This window comes from Solanum dulcamara, chromosome 8 (genome assembly GCF_947179165.1).
Source record: "Solanum dulcamara chromosome 8, daSolDulc1.2, whole genome shotgun sequence".
Lineage (NCBI taxonomy): Eukaryota > Viridiplantae > Streptophyta > Magnoliopsida > Solanales > Solanaceae > Solanum > Solanum dulcamara.
In genome coordinates, this window is record NC_077244.1 from 56040233 (window position 1) to 56056782 (window position 16550).

The 16550-nt window shown below is 32.7% G+C and overlaps 1 protein-coding gene and 1 long non-coding RNA gene across 2 annotated transcripts; both read left to right on the forward strand.

Moving 5' to 3' along the window:
• The first annotated feature begins 1885 nt into the window (after positions 1-1885).
• Positions 1886-3074, forward strand: LOC129899624 (uncharacterized). The gene is made up of 3 exons (XR_008769564.1): positions 1886-2200; positions 2354-2451; positions 2965-3074. It is a non-coding gene; the product is annotated as an uncharacterized LOC129899624 (long non-coding RNA).
• An 8825-nt stretch (positions 3075-11899) lies between these two features.
• LOC129900460 (vacuolar-sorting receptor 6-like) lies at positions 11900-16496 on the forward strand. Its single transcript, XM_055975440.1, has 12 exons — positions 11900-12500; positions 13240-13932; positions 14025-14113; positions 14255-14324; positions 14486-14569; positions 14667-14743; positions 14867-14948; positions 15086-15168; positions 15255-15317; positions 15427-15555; positions 15758-15861; positions 16052-16496. Exons 1-10 carry the CDS (start codon positions 12200-12202, stop codon positions 15430-15432), a joined length of 1548 nt encoding a protein of 515 aa, XP_055831415.1. The 5' UTR covers positions 11900-12199; the 3' UTR covers positions 15433-15555; positions 15758-15861; positions 16052-16496.
• Positions 16497-16550: the final 54 nt, after the last annotated feature.

The following is a 16550-nucleotide window of genomic DNA, read 5'->3' on the forward strand; positions in this document are numbered from 1 at the left end:
ATGAATGACTTATTCGAAGTTGTTTGTTTCTTTTGGAATATGTCCTAAGAACTGCATATCACATTTTGAATTTAATTCTTTTTTATGTCAGTACCTTTGACAACTATAAAACTAGTGTGGATTTGACGTAAGTCCAATCTGTGACATGTTCAGATATAGGATTGTCTAGCATATGTGCTGAAAGGATGACCAAACAAGTTGAAATTAAGAATGAATTTGTGCGTTAGTTGTATAACCAAAGAGAATGAAAGAAGGTTTATTTTATTGTCCTAAGGAAAATAAGGCAATTGTTAACAAAATTGTCAGAGTTCTAGAAAAGGACCATTTAACAAACCATGTTCCTAGAAGTAAATTAATTTTATAGGAACTGAACATAGAAACAACAAATGAGTCAATTATAAATTCATACGCTCAAAAACATCTAATCAGTATATCAGAGTTGATGTTCCATTGCATTTAAATAGTGGGAGAAACGTTACTTGACATAAGAAAAATTACTATCTCAATTAGTGAAAGTGATGTTGAGCAAATTAAAGAACACTACATGAATAAGTTGTTAATATTTCAATGCCGAAAGGTTTTGAGGAAAATATTAAAATTTAAGAACATAGAAGTGTGACTATAGTAGTAGTACTTAGTCGTAGCGGGAGAATCGTAACGAAAATTGATTTGTTCTGTATTCTTGAAAGAACTTTCATGATAGAACTCCTAAAAAAAGTATACTTTTACCAGGTTTCATGATGGAGTCTCCGAAGATCTAGTTCAAAATCGATTAGTTACGACTAAGCACTACTAGACAGAGTTGTATAAGAAAATAACTGGTAAGATCCTTTTGACAAGTCATATAAAAGGAATGACTGTGAAAGTTCTAAATGCATAATTAAAAGTCTAAGTGGGAGATTGTTAGTGTATATACTATTAATCATGGGTTTAGACACAGTACTCTAACAATTTTCAAGATTAAACATCTTAGTGAAAGATTTTTAAGGTATATACTATTAACCATGTATTTAGATATTGTATATTATAACAATTGTGATGGTTAAAAGTTTAAGTGGGAGATTGTTGGGATATATACTATTAACCATGAGTTTGGATATAATATTTATTATAGAACAATTGTTTATTCAATTTTAATAAAAGCTTTAATAGATCATATATTTATTTATGTGTCCATTTACTTATATAGGTAATGATTTAGTGTATAGAGTTTTAGCTTATACACAGAGGATTGAATCATCGGTTCTTATAAGTATAAAGTATTTTTGTTCATAATCTAAGATGGAAATTGGACAAGTCATTGGTGTGATTGTAGCACAAGATTATATATAATTTATCTTGATTATGGGAGCGGTGTAGTTCCAACATCTTGTACTAGTGCATTTTGTATGTATTGAACGGGACCGAGTAGAGATAGTTGTTTTAGACTGACTAACAAAAACATATTCTCTAAACTGTTAAATGTACTTATATTCTAATCTTGATATAACTATTATGATCTGTATATATTAATTATCGTTTTGATTTATTAAAATGTGAGATTCTGAGAAGGGTCAATATGTCTGGTAGATTAGATGATAATAATATATATTGGTGAAATAATAAGTTATTAATGGAATCCATGGCTCGATATAGAGATTGATGATATGCCTTTTTGAGAAGCTTATAAGTTTTCATGTTGTCAAACCTTACAAGTGATTTTATGAATCCGACACATGAAATAAGTTAAGCAGTGCTCTAAAAAAATTAATCTTTCAGTTAAATTCTTCAGTAATTTAACTTATTGATTAGTATCTGTAATCTTAAAATGGGGAATTATATAAGTGTTTAATGAAAAATTTCGAAATATATGGAGGAGTACAATTATGAATTTCTAGTGGAATGATTTGTAATTTATTATGATAAGAATAATTCAAATTAATTATTTTGAATTATTTTCATAATAAGGAGCCTCAATAATTAATTTTGTGGTCCGTATAGTGCCCATATTTAACTAGAACTCAGAATCCCAATTTCTTCTCTCTTTTGGACTGAGATCCCTATAAACACAGGGGTTCTCCTAACCTAAAAAAAGAAAAGAATAGAGGTAGGATTTTCTATGCGATACTTGCCACCAAAGTATTGAGAGAGTTTGGCTGTGAACTTGGGATCACCGTAGAAGACCGCAGAACTGCAGTTTAACTTGGGAATTTCCTTAAAGGTATTTTTTCACGCTTCAAGAGATATTTATCGAATTAAATTTCAAAAAAATTATGTGTTCTAGCATGCTTGTATGTGTTCTAACATAAACACATATGTTATCTATTATTCATATAAACAGTATGATTCTGATATACTTCCGTTGTACATATAGTTTTCCAACAGATTTTGCTGACGAATGAAACTACTCTGAGTTACAAGGCTGAATGGGTCTCTTTTCTCGAAGGAACCCAAGAAGCTTCTTATTTTTGGGTAAGTTCAATTATTAAACGTTCTTACTTAAAATTGACAAAAGAATAATTTTGTGATTTTACTGTTATAATTAGTAAATTAAATTTAATGCTCATACGTGAACTTAATTTGTTAGAACACTTCAAAATTAATGTAAATCTTTTTTTCTTCACGAAAATATATAAAAAGATCGCGTGGTTAAACTTATAGAAAAACAAGAGAGTTTTTCACATGTAAGATAGACCGAGTTGGTTGATCAGGTAATCCCTCAAATGGGGGGTCACAAGTTTGATGCTTTCTTGGTTGAGTACTAAGTTTGGCTTGCCTAGTAAAGTTTACCTCTTCGTTATGATTTGGAGCTACTATACTGAAGCGAGATTTATCTTGTGTACACCCGAAGTATAACAATCGTAGATTCCTCACCGAAAAAAAATGAAAAAAGGACCTTTTCAAAAGTCATACAAATATTTCACCAAACTGTAAAAAAAAAAAAAAAAATTAAAATGACTTGTTTTCTCCTTTATGAAAATGCAGGTGGCTTTGAACTATTTGTATGGGAATTTGGGTAAAAATTACTCAGGCACCATTGCTACAATTGATCTTGGAGGTGGATCAGTCCAAATTGCTTGTGCTGTCTCAAAACACAGTGCTTTAAATGCTCCTAAATTATCTAATGGAGAGTCTTATGTCCAACAAAAATCCCTTCTTGGAACAAGTTATTACCTCTATGTTCACAGGTTCCATTGATATAATTTATAAGTAATTAATTATTTTCCAATTAATAGATCTATTTAATTTCTCAAAGTATAGTTAATTAACGTGCAATTTTATTTTTCTCTTCGTTTATGCACCATACAGTTTTCTAAATTATGGACTATTAGCGGCTCGAGCTGATATTTTGAAGGCTTCTAAAAATTCTACCAGTCCATGCATCGTGGAAAGCACAATGGTACTTTTCCTTGAACAAATAATTGAACCATATTAACAAAAGGATTAATATCATTTCTCGTCCCTTATTGAATTTTTTTGTATTTAATTGTAGATTTCTAGTGATATTTGAATAAGCAAATTCGCCCTTCAATTAATTGTCACATGCCCTTTTGATCCCTTAACTTGTCAATACTCACAAATTTTCCATAATTACTAATAATTTTACCACTTAATTACCTAATGTACTATGTTAATCTTTGCAATACTACGACAATAATTAATATAGTTCTAAAAATACTTCGAGTACTCTATAACATATTTCATATGCAAAGTGTATTCAATCTGGTGAGAGCTTTTTTTGATGGCCAAACTCTTCCTAAACCAGTCACACATACCAAACTTGTACTAATACCAAAGAAGAACAACATTGAAACTTTTGCTGATATGAGACCAATCAGTCTCAGCAATTTCATCAATAAGGTGGTTTCTAGAGTGGTTCAGGATAAGCTGGAAGGCATTCTGCCTTCTCTAATATCTCCTAACCAGTCTGAATTTGTTAAGGGCAGATGTATCATTGAAAATGTCCTACTAACTCAAGAAGTTGTGACTGACATTAGACTAAGAGGAAAACCAGCTAATGTGGTACTTAAGCTTGACATGGCTAAAGCTTATGACAGAGTATCATGGATTTACTTGATCAGAGTCTTAAGGAAGATGGGATTTGCAGACATCTTCATAGACATGGTTTGGAGATTGATAGCAAACAATTGGTACTCTATACTCCTTAATGGGCAAGCACATGGCTTGTTCCATTCCACCAGGGGGGTTAAAAAAGGAGACCCTCTCTCTCCTGCCCTGTTTATCTTATCTTCAGAAGCATTATCCAGGGCATTAAACTCTTTATTTGAGAATAATGAATTTAGAAGTTATGGAATGCCCAAATGGAGGGTAAATCTGAATCATCTAGCATATGCAGATGACACAATAATTTTTTCATCTAGTAATGCTAGATCTTTGAAGTTAATTATGGAGGTCCTAGAAGCATATGAGAAGGTATCAAGCCAACTTATAAATAAAGCCAAGAGCTTCTTTTATGTACACAGTAAGGTGTCTAATGGACTCATACAACAGGTGGAGACAATTACTGGTTTTAAAAGAGGAACTTTTCCTTTTACTTATTTGGGATGCCCTGTCACACACTTAAGGAAAAGGAAGGCTGATTACAATGATCTGATCAAGAAAGTCAAGAATAAGCTGCAGACTTGGAAAGAAAGATTGCTATCATTTGGAGGAAAAGTTGTTATGATCAATAGTGTACTATTGAGTATGCCAATACATCTGCTTTCAGCCATCAAACCTCCAAAATGTGTGATCAATGATATGCACAAAATCCTTTCAAGATTCTTCTGGAATAATAGTGAGGAAGGAAGAAGAAGGCACTGGGCATCTTGGCTACATCTGTGTAAGCCAAAAGAAGAAGGAAGAATAGGATTTAGATCTTTGTTTGATGTCTCTAAAGCCTTATGTGCAAAATTGTGGTGGAAATTCAGGACAACAAATACTCTATGGGCAAATTACATGTGGATAAAATACTGCAAGAGGCAATATCCTCAGACTGTGCAGTGGAAGGGAGGCTCTCAAGTATGGAAGGCTATGATAGAGGATAGAGATAATATAGAGCAAGAAATATGGTGGGAACCAAGAAGTGAAACTGCAAATATTTGATTTGACAACTGGACAAAACTAGGGGCTCTATATCACATCATACCAGAAGACTTTGAGATAGATGAGGGTGTTCAAGATGTAAAAGAAATAATGATCCATGGTGGTTGGAATATAGGTAAATTGCAGGAATTGTTACCTATTGATATTGTGAATCATATACTAGAAGATTTAAACTTTCAAGAACCATACTAAAGTAGAGATTCCAGGAGAATCATATACTGGATAATATTTGTTCACCAGTCAACTGATTATTTATGTCATACGCTAAGAAGCTTCATCACCTAAACAAGCTAACTCCTTATAATTTATAATTTTATCACTAGTGGAACAGTGACAATAACATAATTATAGAGATATTAATTCTAAAACACCAATACTCAACTTTAAATAATGATTAAAGTCTCTGTTAGCTCAACTTAACTAGCTTAATACTTTGGTAGGAGTATTATTTTTCTCATCTTGTTGGAAGGGGTTAGAGTCAATGCATCGAGGCCTATATAATCACATAATTTATGCGCTTTTCAATTATTTTATTAGATATTTGAGCAAAAACCCATCTACTCCTAATATTTATATCGTTTTAATAAACACATACATATTTTTCATATAGTATTTATCACTAAACTATAGTTAATTATTACACAATAATCTCATTTTAATTTATTACTTAATCATGATAAATTAGTATAATTTGTTATAAGCTTATTGGGTGCATGAATATTTTTTTTACCTGAATTATGTATATTTACTACTTTCTACCAACATGTGTATTAAATAACTCTCGCCACCAAAACTTAAGTAGATGAAAAGAAGTTACCTAATTCATTTTTTTGATCTCCACTAAATAAATTTAAACTTAGCCTTCATATGAGTTACTATATATCTAATATAAAAAAAATTATATACACTATTACTGCATAAAAGTTAGTGTCTTTGTAAAATTAGTTTCACACCCTACCCCACCCCAATACATCTACTCCCCTATTCCATATTAATTGAATTATTAAGGTAATGCACATATATTAAAAAAAGTATTCAAGGATAAAATTTGAACCATATTTTCTTCTATTACCTTTTTGTTTGATCAACCTCATAAAGATGATTAAATGTGAAATTCTAAATACAAATAGTCCCTTATTGGAGTATAATTTTGTAAGTGGAGTATAGTTTAACTTCTAGAAAATTACAAAACTGCATTAATGGAAAAGGTAAACATGAAAAAAGATTCAAATATTTCTTTTGAACTTTGAACAATTCAACTATTTTAAACAATGAAAAAAACTCTAAAATTCGATTAATATGGAATAGAGGGAGTACTTTTTTGCTCGTCTCAAGATAATATATATAAAGAGCTAGTTTCTTGTAATTGGATTTTTGCTAGAAAAAACAGGTGAAAATCTGTCAGGTCCTTTTGACTTCGGCATAGAATGGGGATTCTTCTCTGTCCCCACACAAGCTTTCCAAGACTTGTGTCACGATCCAACCCCGTAGGCCGTGACTAGTGTCCGAGTTGGACACTCGCATATATATCTGTTAGACATCATCAAACTAAAACTAAACACAATATGGAGGCTTTGTGAAAACATAACGACATCTCAAAACATTACATACATGTATCAAGGTAACCTGTCTCCTGAGGAGTCACAATCAACCAAAATATCATAATACACGAGCCGACAAGGCTGTTACTACATACGAAAACATCCCTAAACATATACGCAAGCCGACAAGGCTGCCACTACATACAGGAACGTCCCAAAATAAGTCATGCTAACATAGTCGAACAACATCTATACACAACCCACACGTATGTGTACAGACTTCTAAGAGTATCAACAGTAACATGTGACGGGACAGGGCCCCGTCGTATCCCTAGATAAACATATATATACATCAAAAAGATCTGTACCAAAAGTCTAGACACTGGGACAATGGAGCACTCCAAGACAACTGAATAGAAGTCCTAAGCTGGCGGATAAGAGAGTATCTGCACCTGTGGGTATGAAACGCAGCCCCCCCCAAAGAAAGAGGGTCAGTACGAGGTACGTATTGAGTATGTAAAGCATGAAATACGAATAAGAATGATCATACTAAAGTAGAGATTCCAGGAAACAAGTATGATAATCAAGAAATCAATGTACCTGCGTCTTATGAAATAAAATTATGCATATCATTATCATATACCGTACCCGGCCCATTATGGGACTCGGTACCACAATCATATCATCATATACATACACCATACCCGGTCCTCTAGTAAGCGACTTGGTGAATAAAGTTTTGTACACGTATACCATACCCGATCCATCATGGGACTCGGTGAATAATGCAGTAACACTGTATACAATAACATACCCGGCCCAGGATCCGTGAAAGACATATTGAGGCATGCACGAGTAGAACATCATGAGCAACCATATACAATTAGATCATCATCTGAGACTCAATAGAATCAGTAGAATAACTAACACTCAAATATCAAGGCAATAGTCATATTAATCATTCTTTGCATATCAATATGAACTATATCAAATAGAGCCTCGGGAATCACATATTATGTATCAAGATAATGCGAACAACTATTGTAAGTTAAGGACATTAATCATTATAAAGTCTGTAAGAATAGGAACTTTTATACACCAGCTACTATTCAATGTATAGAGGACTCGAGGGGCAATGGCTTAATCACATTAGGAGCTCTAACATCAAGAAGTAAATAAGGATCGTGAATCACACTCGAAACTTATGAATAAAATTACCCCAAGCTCATATCATTCATCACTTAAATCTAAGACATGCCAAAAGAAAAAAAAGGGATAAATTTACATACCTTTGACGCTTAATATGTGATTCGATATGTATACGTTGTCCAAAATATTTCAACCTATATTAAGACACCAGGACTATAGTTAAGCTACGAAAAGGGAATAAAACGTACTTTAACGTTAGTAGCTTATTTCTAGATAGTTGGGAAGCACCTCCCCTATATCACTCACTCTCCTCACATCCAACCAGCCATACAACAACCAAGTAGAATCAACAATCACACATTCAAATGCCATATTAAGACTAGCCAAGACAAGATTCCCGAATACTCCGAACAGCCCACAGCCACCATGCTTTATCAAAATAATTTTTAACAACCTAACAATTACAACCATACAATGTATATTTGTAGCTATACTTAATCCTTCAATTCAACATGACAACAACACATTATAATCAGCCTTTAAAACAATTGCAATTCCAACTTGAAATATCATATTCTTCCATTCTCATTATATAATCAGCCACAATAATAACATCAACATTAATTATAATTAACTCCATCATTTCTGGATTAAGGCAATCCATTAATTACCATCAACACAATGCAAGTCTTAACTTTTAATTCCTCAAATTAACAAGAACAACAACACACCCAAAACAGCCCCCCCCCCCTTGCACGGCTCAAACCATATCTCAACATCAACATACACAGTTTCTTATATCCAATTCACATCTACCAAATTATAACAAGTCCAAACCACTTCTAAAATATGTAGAAAAGGATTAAATTTTACTTTAATAAATTGGCCCCTTAAGTTGGCTGAAACTTGTGGATTGAAGTGATAATTATTCTTGTTGCCTCAATAACTACTTCACGTTGTTAATCACCTCCAATTGATTGAAGAAATACCTTAGAGAATTAATGTAGGGATCAGAATTTGGGGGCTTTGATTTGCTCAGCCATGACCGTGAGTTGCCATGGCTTAGACTCTCTCTCTCTACCTCTATGTTATGTTGAAGAAGAATGAAGTGAATGACTAAGTAATTAGTCATCAACTAAGTTCTATACATGCAGCCTTTGGAGTTACACGTGCCCCACTCATAGCATGGGCCAATCAGATTTGGCTCATGCTATAGTGGGATTCACTTAGCCCACTCATGATTTAATTAGTATTAATTTAATCACTAATCCCACTTAATAATCTAATCATGGTTAATTACTTTCTAATTTCCACTAATATTTCAATATCAATTAAAATTTGTAAGCAATCCGTGTACTTAATTAAAATCAGGAATTAAAAGTCTCTATCTCATATCTCAAAATGATCTTGCCCTTAAACTTATCTCGATTAGCGTAAAATATTCAAATGTATAAAAATACAGGATATAACAACCTGGCATAGAGCCGGGCTTAATATGGTCATTTTGCAAGAAAACAAAACTAAGAAAATCCCTTCTAAGATTATTTGTTACTTTAATTTTATCTAGCAAATTGAAATGGCGAAAGGATAAAATCTTCTCTAGGAAGGGAAATACAAACATCAAGGTATATATGTGAATATCTTGATTTTTTGACAATGGAACTCATAATTACTATTGTCTAAATGCGTATAAGGTGAATCTCATTATATTCCAGTGAAATAGCCTGCAAAATACACATGAAAAGTAACTCGTTCGATCGAAAAAGTATGCATATAAATGGTTTTGAACCTAGATCGCTCACTTAATTAAGAAATTATATGTTCAATCAATTCGATCAATCCTGCGGCTAGTAAATTATTTATTTTTTATTTAATGGGAATACTAAGATGATATCTATATATATAGCTCATCTTTTTTAATTTTTTTTTAGTTGGTTAAGTTGAATAACCTTTTTTATCTTAGCTTGTTGGAAGGGTTGAGAGGTCAGTGTTCCTAGTTAGTCAAATAAACTCTTAGTTGTTGTATTCAAATATTCTTCTTCCACGGAATCTAAGTCAACTATCATAATGAAATTTTTAATTCGAATATCCACTTCTTTTTTTTAATATTCTATGTTTATAAGCTATTTGGAATAAAGAAATAAAACCCATTCATTATTAATCGTATATATTACAAAAACAATACAAGGGTATGCAAGTGTCATTAATAATGGTGATTTTTAAAAAACATAAATCATGCTAACAGTGATTTGTTTGTAAAGAACGAAATATTATGATTTTCTTTATTTCTTTATAATTGCGTTAGTTCAAAATGTGGACATTTATTAATGCATATTGACCTAATAATAGCGTACCCTTTAATTTATCTAATTAACTATTCAAAAATTTTAATATAGTTCCATTTATTTCTCCAAGAGAATCAAAAGAACAGAAACTAATGAAAATATCAATTAAAAATAGAATCAAATTTTGGGCGAAATCTATTTTGTTATAAGATGATAAGCCATGAGAAGGTGAAGTATTGGGAAATTGGAAATAGGCTGTAACAATCAAAGATGTACATTTCCTAATTAACAAGCTTGTTAAAATTTTAAAAATAATTAGCTTGTCACTTATAATGTTAGAAACGAAATTCTCAATAAAATAATGCTCTAAATAACAAATTTATATATAGATGGCACCACATAGCCTTCTGCATTCCTTCTTTTAATTATGTTCTTGTTAGTTTAGTGAGCTAATTTTCGTATTTAAAAGTAGTTGGATTAATTTATTTCCTAAACAATTTTAGCCCTCTAAATAAGAGGGCAAAAATTTAAGCTTAATATGAGATTTGATGATTATAAGTGCTCTGATTTGGGAAACTATCTAAGCAAAGAAACTTGATATCTTAAGATTGAAGAAATAAAAAGGTTGTATTTATTATTTTATATTTACTCAAAGATAGAAGGGAAATATATATATATATATATATTTGCCTAATAAATCTAAGTCCAATTTTTTCTAATTCACACTACTTAATTCTTTGTTAATTGAATCCTTAAATTCAATAAAATTTAATATTTTAAACCAAATGCGTAAACATCAAATTTTAAACTAAAAATAAATAAAACAAACAGAAAAAAGAATAGAAAGACTAAAAAAAGATTAAAAATAACAATTTTCACTTCTTTCTTCTTTTCTCCACCCCACGCCTCCCCATTTCTTTTTCTCTTTCTAACCTCCCCGTATGTTCTTCCCACGCAGTCTCCCATTTCTCTCTCTTTATCCCCTTCTCCAGCCCTCTCAAATTTCTTTTTCACATTTTCTTTCTCCCCAAATTAGAAACGAATTTGTGCTGTCGTTATTGATTTGTCTTTTCTTTCCATTTTTCTGGATAATTACAACTCATAAGATAACAAAGATTCAATAATCTTAAAGGATGAAAAGTGATTATTGAGTGTTTTTGTGAAATTAGGTGGAGTGTGTTATGTAAAATTGTGTACAAATATTAAGATATATTAAGGTATTTGAGTATTGATTCATTGGTATCAATGGGAAAAAGTGATCTATGATGGTTCAAGTAGTGGAAGTAAACGTTGGTAAAAAAAAAATACGATTAAAAATTGTGAATGATAAAAACTTCAAGAAAAAAGTGAATGATGATTTTTTGTTATTTAGAAAAGTGGTGATACTGATGAGGATGGAAAGTTGTGGTGGTGAAGGAACAATGGAAGAGGAGGAATGGAGTAAAATTTAATATATTGAGTAGTAAATATTAATTACATTAATATTTAAAGTTAAATTAAATTAGATTAATTTAAAATTTATGCATTTAAAAATTATAAATTGCACATTTTTCTCATTAATATGAAAAAAATATATATTTTAAAATTTTAATTGAATTTCACATTAAAAAAATAAAAATTGTCACTTAAATCAGAATCGAGAGGAAGTACTATCTCTATTTTAATTGTCACATTTTACTTTTGGAGAATTAATTTAAGTAATTTTTAAAATTAAAAAATTAAATTAGATAAAATTTAATAGTTTAACATTCAAACAAGTAATTTGAACAAAGGAGTAGTATTCTTTTTCTTCTTCCCAAAAAACTCACAATAAATCAAATATAAATATGTTTAATAATATGAGTTGGGACATTCAGCGGTTGCCATCTTGGTAGTTGCTCTGACGACCCCAAGTTTGTTTCTTTTCTTCTACGTAATACAAGCAAGTAAACAATTCAACAAGAAGAAAACTCCAAAAGTCTTCTCTTTTTCTCAGAGTCTTCTCTTGATTTTTGCCCCCTTATGTAATCCCATTTTTTTTATTTTTTTTTTACTCTTTACACCTGTTTGAACTTTTGTCTATACATATTCTTCATTCATTTTAGAGAAGAAATTGTACTAATAGTAAATATGGTTGTACCTTGACACCCTCCTGCAAACATGGGTGCTCTGTTTTTACTAGTTGTTGTACTTTCTTCGTTGATAATATCGAATGTTGTTGTATTAATTGAGGCAAGATTTATCGTTGAGAAGAATAGTATAAGTGTTATGTCTCCTTATTCATTGCACTCAAAACATGATGCTTCTATTGGTAATTTTGGTGTTCCTGATTATGGTGGTTCTTTAGTTGGAACTGTTGTTTATCCTATTAAAGGTGCCAATGGCTGCAAAGAATTTGATGGTGATAAACCCTTCAAGTCTAAGGCTCATCGTCCTAATATCCTTCTTCTTGATCGTGGAGGTAATTTATTTTAATTTGGAAAATGAAAAAGATCAAATTTTTGGGTGATTTAAAGTTTTTGATTTTTGATTTTATGTAATGTTGTCTCTATCTCTAATCACTCTGCCAGAGGTTTCTTCACTCCCATGGCTCTAACAGGGATTTAAATTTTATGAATTCTAAAAGATATCAACAACAAGTATTAGTAATGGTTTTCTTGATTAAATTTTTGTATATATTTAGTGCGATTTCGTAATACAAATACAAGAGTTTAGACTAAAGCTACTACGTTGGGTCAAACCCATAGGTAACCTTTTAGGTCCGTCCCTAATTTCATCTATTCCATCACACCCCTTGTTGGATTATTAAGCATAGATGATAAAGATTTTAACTTCACTTTTTTCTACTCTCAACAACAAAAAAAAGAGCGACATGTTCTAAGATTAAATTCTATATCTTAGAGATTATTGCTGGTAATTAAGTATCCATTGGAGTTAAAAAAGAGCTAAGTAAATTCTATTTCTCAAGTTGGAGAAAATTACATTTCTTTAGGTTTTGCTTCTAAGTGTGGGCTTATTGAGTTATTTGACTGTTTCTTGGAGTTGAAGGAAGTTTCTGAATCTATTTCTTTAGTTGAGGAGCCACTATCAACTATACGGATATTCACTTTTCTATGCATAATTTACTAGAAAGTTTAACATATTAGATAAAGTTAGATGCCTTGAAAAATTTCGTAAACAATTTTTTTTTCCTTTCCCAGACTGCTACTTTGCTTTGAAGGTATGGAATGGCCAACTAGCTGGAGCAGCTGCAGTTCTAGTTGCTGATAGCATAGATGAGACTCTTATAACTATGGATTCTCCTGAAGAAAGCACAGATGCTAATGGATACATCGAGAAGATTGGAATCCCGTCTGCATTAATTGAAAAGTCTTTTGGTGACACATTGAAAGAAGCTCTTAAGAAGGGAGAGGAAGTTGTGATTAAAATGGATTGGACGGAGTCAATGCCTCACCCTGATCAGCGAGTTGAGTATGAGCTTTGGACTAATAGCAACGATGAGTGTGGGGTTCGTTGCGATGAGCAGATGAATTTCATCAAGAACTTCAAGGGGCACGCTCAGATACTTGAAAAGGGCGGTTATACTATGTTCACGCCTCATTATATTACTTGGTACTGTCCTGAAGCTTTCATTCTTAGCAGCCAGTGCAAATCTCAGTGCATAAATCATGGGAGATATTGCGCTCCTGATCCAGAACAGGACTTTGGGGAGGGGTACCAAGGGAGGGACGTGGTCTTTGAGAACTTGAGGCAGCTCTGTGTGCACAGAGTTGCAAACGAGAGTAGACGTTCATGGATTTGGTGGGACTATGTGACGGATTTCCATATCAGATGCTCAATGAAGCAAAAGAGATACAGCAAAGAATGTGCTGAGGAGGTCATGAAATCGCTTGGTATCTCCCTTTCGAGCAATATTTTTTTGTCACTATTGATAATTTATACTGTTCTCAGTAGTTACTCTTTGAGTTTTTATTCGATTCATCAGATCTACCTGTTGACAAGATAAAGAAATGCATGGGCGATCCAGAGGCTAATGTAGAAAATGAAGTGTTGAAGACTGAGCAAGACCTCCAGGTCTCTTCATTTCTGAAAAATCTCTGATCATTTCATTATTGTGACATGATCGACCATTTTGATATTTTTCAGATATAATATCTATGTTATCATGAACCTGTTACATATAAACATAACTTTTTCGTTTGGTTCCCTTGATAGGTGGGCCGAGGACCTCGTGGTGATGTGACAATCTTACCGACAATGGTCATCAATGATGTTCAATATCGAGGTATGATGTAGATGTAGAAAAATAAGATCCATGTAGACTGACTAATTGCTTATATTTGTAGCTATTTTATTGATAAATCTTCAAGGAGATATAATATTCTCCGTGGATCTCTATTATCTTACTCTTTGAGTACTCAAGTACTTTTTTACTGTTTCTTTAAGGAAAATTGGAGAGGACTGCTCTTTTGAAAGCCATATGTGCTGGATTTAAGGAAACAACTGAACCTTCGATATGTTTAAGCGGAGGTTTGACACCATTGCCTTCTTCATGATCTTGACTACAAGACTTATTGCATAAAATTAAATGAGTTAGCTAATTGTTGCTTATTCTCAATGACAATAGATCTTGAAACGAACCAGTGTCTAGAAAGGAATGGTGGCTGTTGGCTGGATCCAAAATCTAACATAACTGCCTGCAAGGTATGGCAAATAATGCTCTCTGAAACCTTAAAAAAAATAATCTTCCTTCGTGGAAAACGGTTGTGGTATATATAACAACCTTTTACATGAGCCTCATGCTCGTTTGTTCTACTTGTTTTAAAGGATACATTTAGAGGAAGAGTTTGTGAGTGCCCTTTGGTGAACGGCATTCAGTATAAAGGTGATGGATACACATCTTGTGAAGGTAAGGAAGTGTTGGTTCTTGTTCTTTAGTTATACATCCGTTAATTGACAATTGGCTTATCGAGTTGCTAGTCTCTCTTGAACATTGGACGACTTAAATATTTCCCCCCATCTAACTGTCTTGCTATCGATTGACAGCCGTTGGACCTGGAAGGTGTACGGTAAACAATGGAGGATGCTGGTCAGAAACCAGAAATGGGCAAACATTCTCAGCATGTTCAGTTCAGTAAAATCAATACTTTCTTTAACTGTATTTAGTCAAGATTAAACCATTGTATGTGCTTAAATCTGGTTTAACGCGAAGCAGGAGGGAGAACTATCAGGCTGTAAGTGTCCATTTGGTTTTAAAGGGGATGGTCATAATGTCAAGGTATGTAACATTCTTGTAAATCCTTTCGCAACACTAAAATTTTCTTGTGTTTGGTAAAAACTGATTTCAGCGTCTTTCCTTTCAACAAAAATAAAAATAAAAAAATCAGACGTAGATGAATGCAAGGAAGGAATTGTTTGTCAGTGTGATGGCTGCAGCTGTAAGGACACATGGGGCGGATACGAGTGTAAGTGTAAAGGAAATCAACTGTACATAATGGAGCATGATACTTGTATAGGTAAGAAAAAGTTGATTCAGCACTACTAACAAATGTTGTTCATCTTTTAAGCTAGCAGAGCTTCAACTTCAAAATTTAACCATAAAGTGCTGCCTCTGGAAAAACTCTCATTTTGTGAAGATGCAAAGTATCATTTTCATGATAATATTTCATGCCATAACAAGTGGAACTTACAATTTTACCTTGGTCCTTTATTGTACAGAAAGACACTCATCAAAGATCGGAGGGGTCCTTATGTTCTCTTTCCTAGCCATTGCAGTGGGGGCTGGTTTAGCTGGTTACATCTTTTACAAGTATAGACTTCGGGTAAGCATATCGAGTAGTTATTAGAGTCTTTAATCCTTTCACAATAATGTATTGTCGAATAGTCATACTTGTGCTACCACAACAACAATTATGACTCAATCGTTAGGATCGGCTGTATGAATCTTCACTATCATAAATCCTCTGTTTGGGAATAGTCATACTTATGCTAACTATTGGTAAATTTATGTAGTCATACATGGACTCGGAGATTATGGCCATCATGTCACAATACATGCCTCTCGATAACAACAACCAGAATCAGGTTGTCCATCATGAAGCTGAACCTCTACGACAGAGCTCAGTATGACGAATGTTGCCTAGTGCTAAGACTGCTAACGTATGATTTTCCGTTCCGACGTCATGGATCTTGTACGAGCAGAAGAACAAAGTCATATTTCAGAGGAAAACTACAGTGAGCTGGTTTGCCAACTCTCTAGTCCATAAAAACTGGCTTTTCCGTTTGTGTATAATAGAGTTTTGAGATGTAAATGCAGGATTCATCTGAGTTGAAAAGGTCATATAAAACGACATATACTTGCAGAAGGCAACCCATGACTTTTTACATTATTCAGCAGCTGCTTCCATCTTGATTATAAATTAGTTGAAATCGGATCTTTTGCTTCAATTTCACTTTACATAGATTCATTTAATTTCAATAAAGAATGAATTATACTTGGTAGAGTATGTGT

What these genes read in the sequence shown, in the direction of transcription:
- LOC129900460 (XM_055975440.1), top strand. Translation starts at nt 12,200, where the DNA reads ATGGGTGCTCTGTTTTTACTAGTTGTTGTACTTTCTTCGTTGATAATA. An exon ending in TTCGATATGTTTAAGCGGAG is followed by an intron (nt 14,570 to 14,666) that starts GTTTGACACCAT and finishes CAATGACAATAG; the next exon opens with ATCTTGAAACGAACCAGTGT. An exon ending in TGGATACACATCTTGTGAAG is followed by an intron (nt 14,949 to 15,085) that starts GTAAGGAAGTGT and finishes ATCGATTGACAG; the next exon opens with CCGTTGGACCTGGAAGGTGT.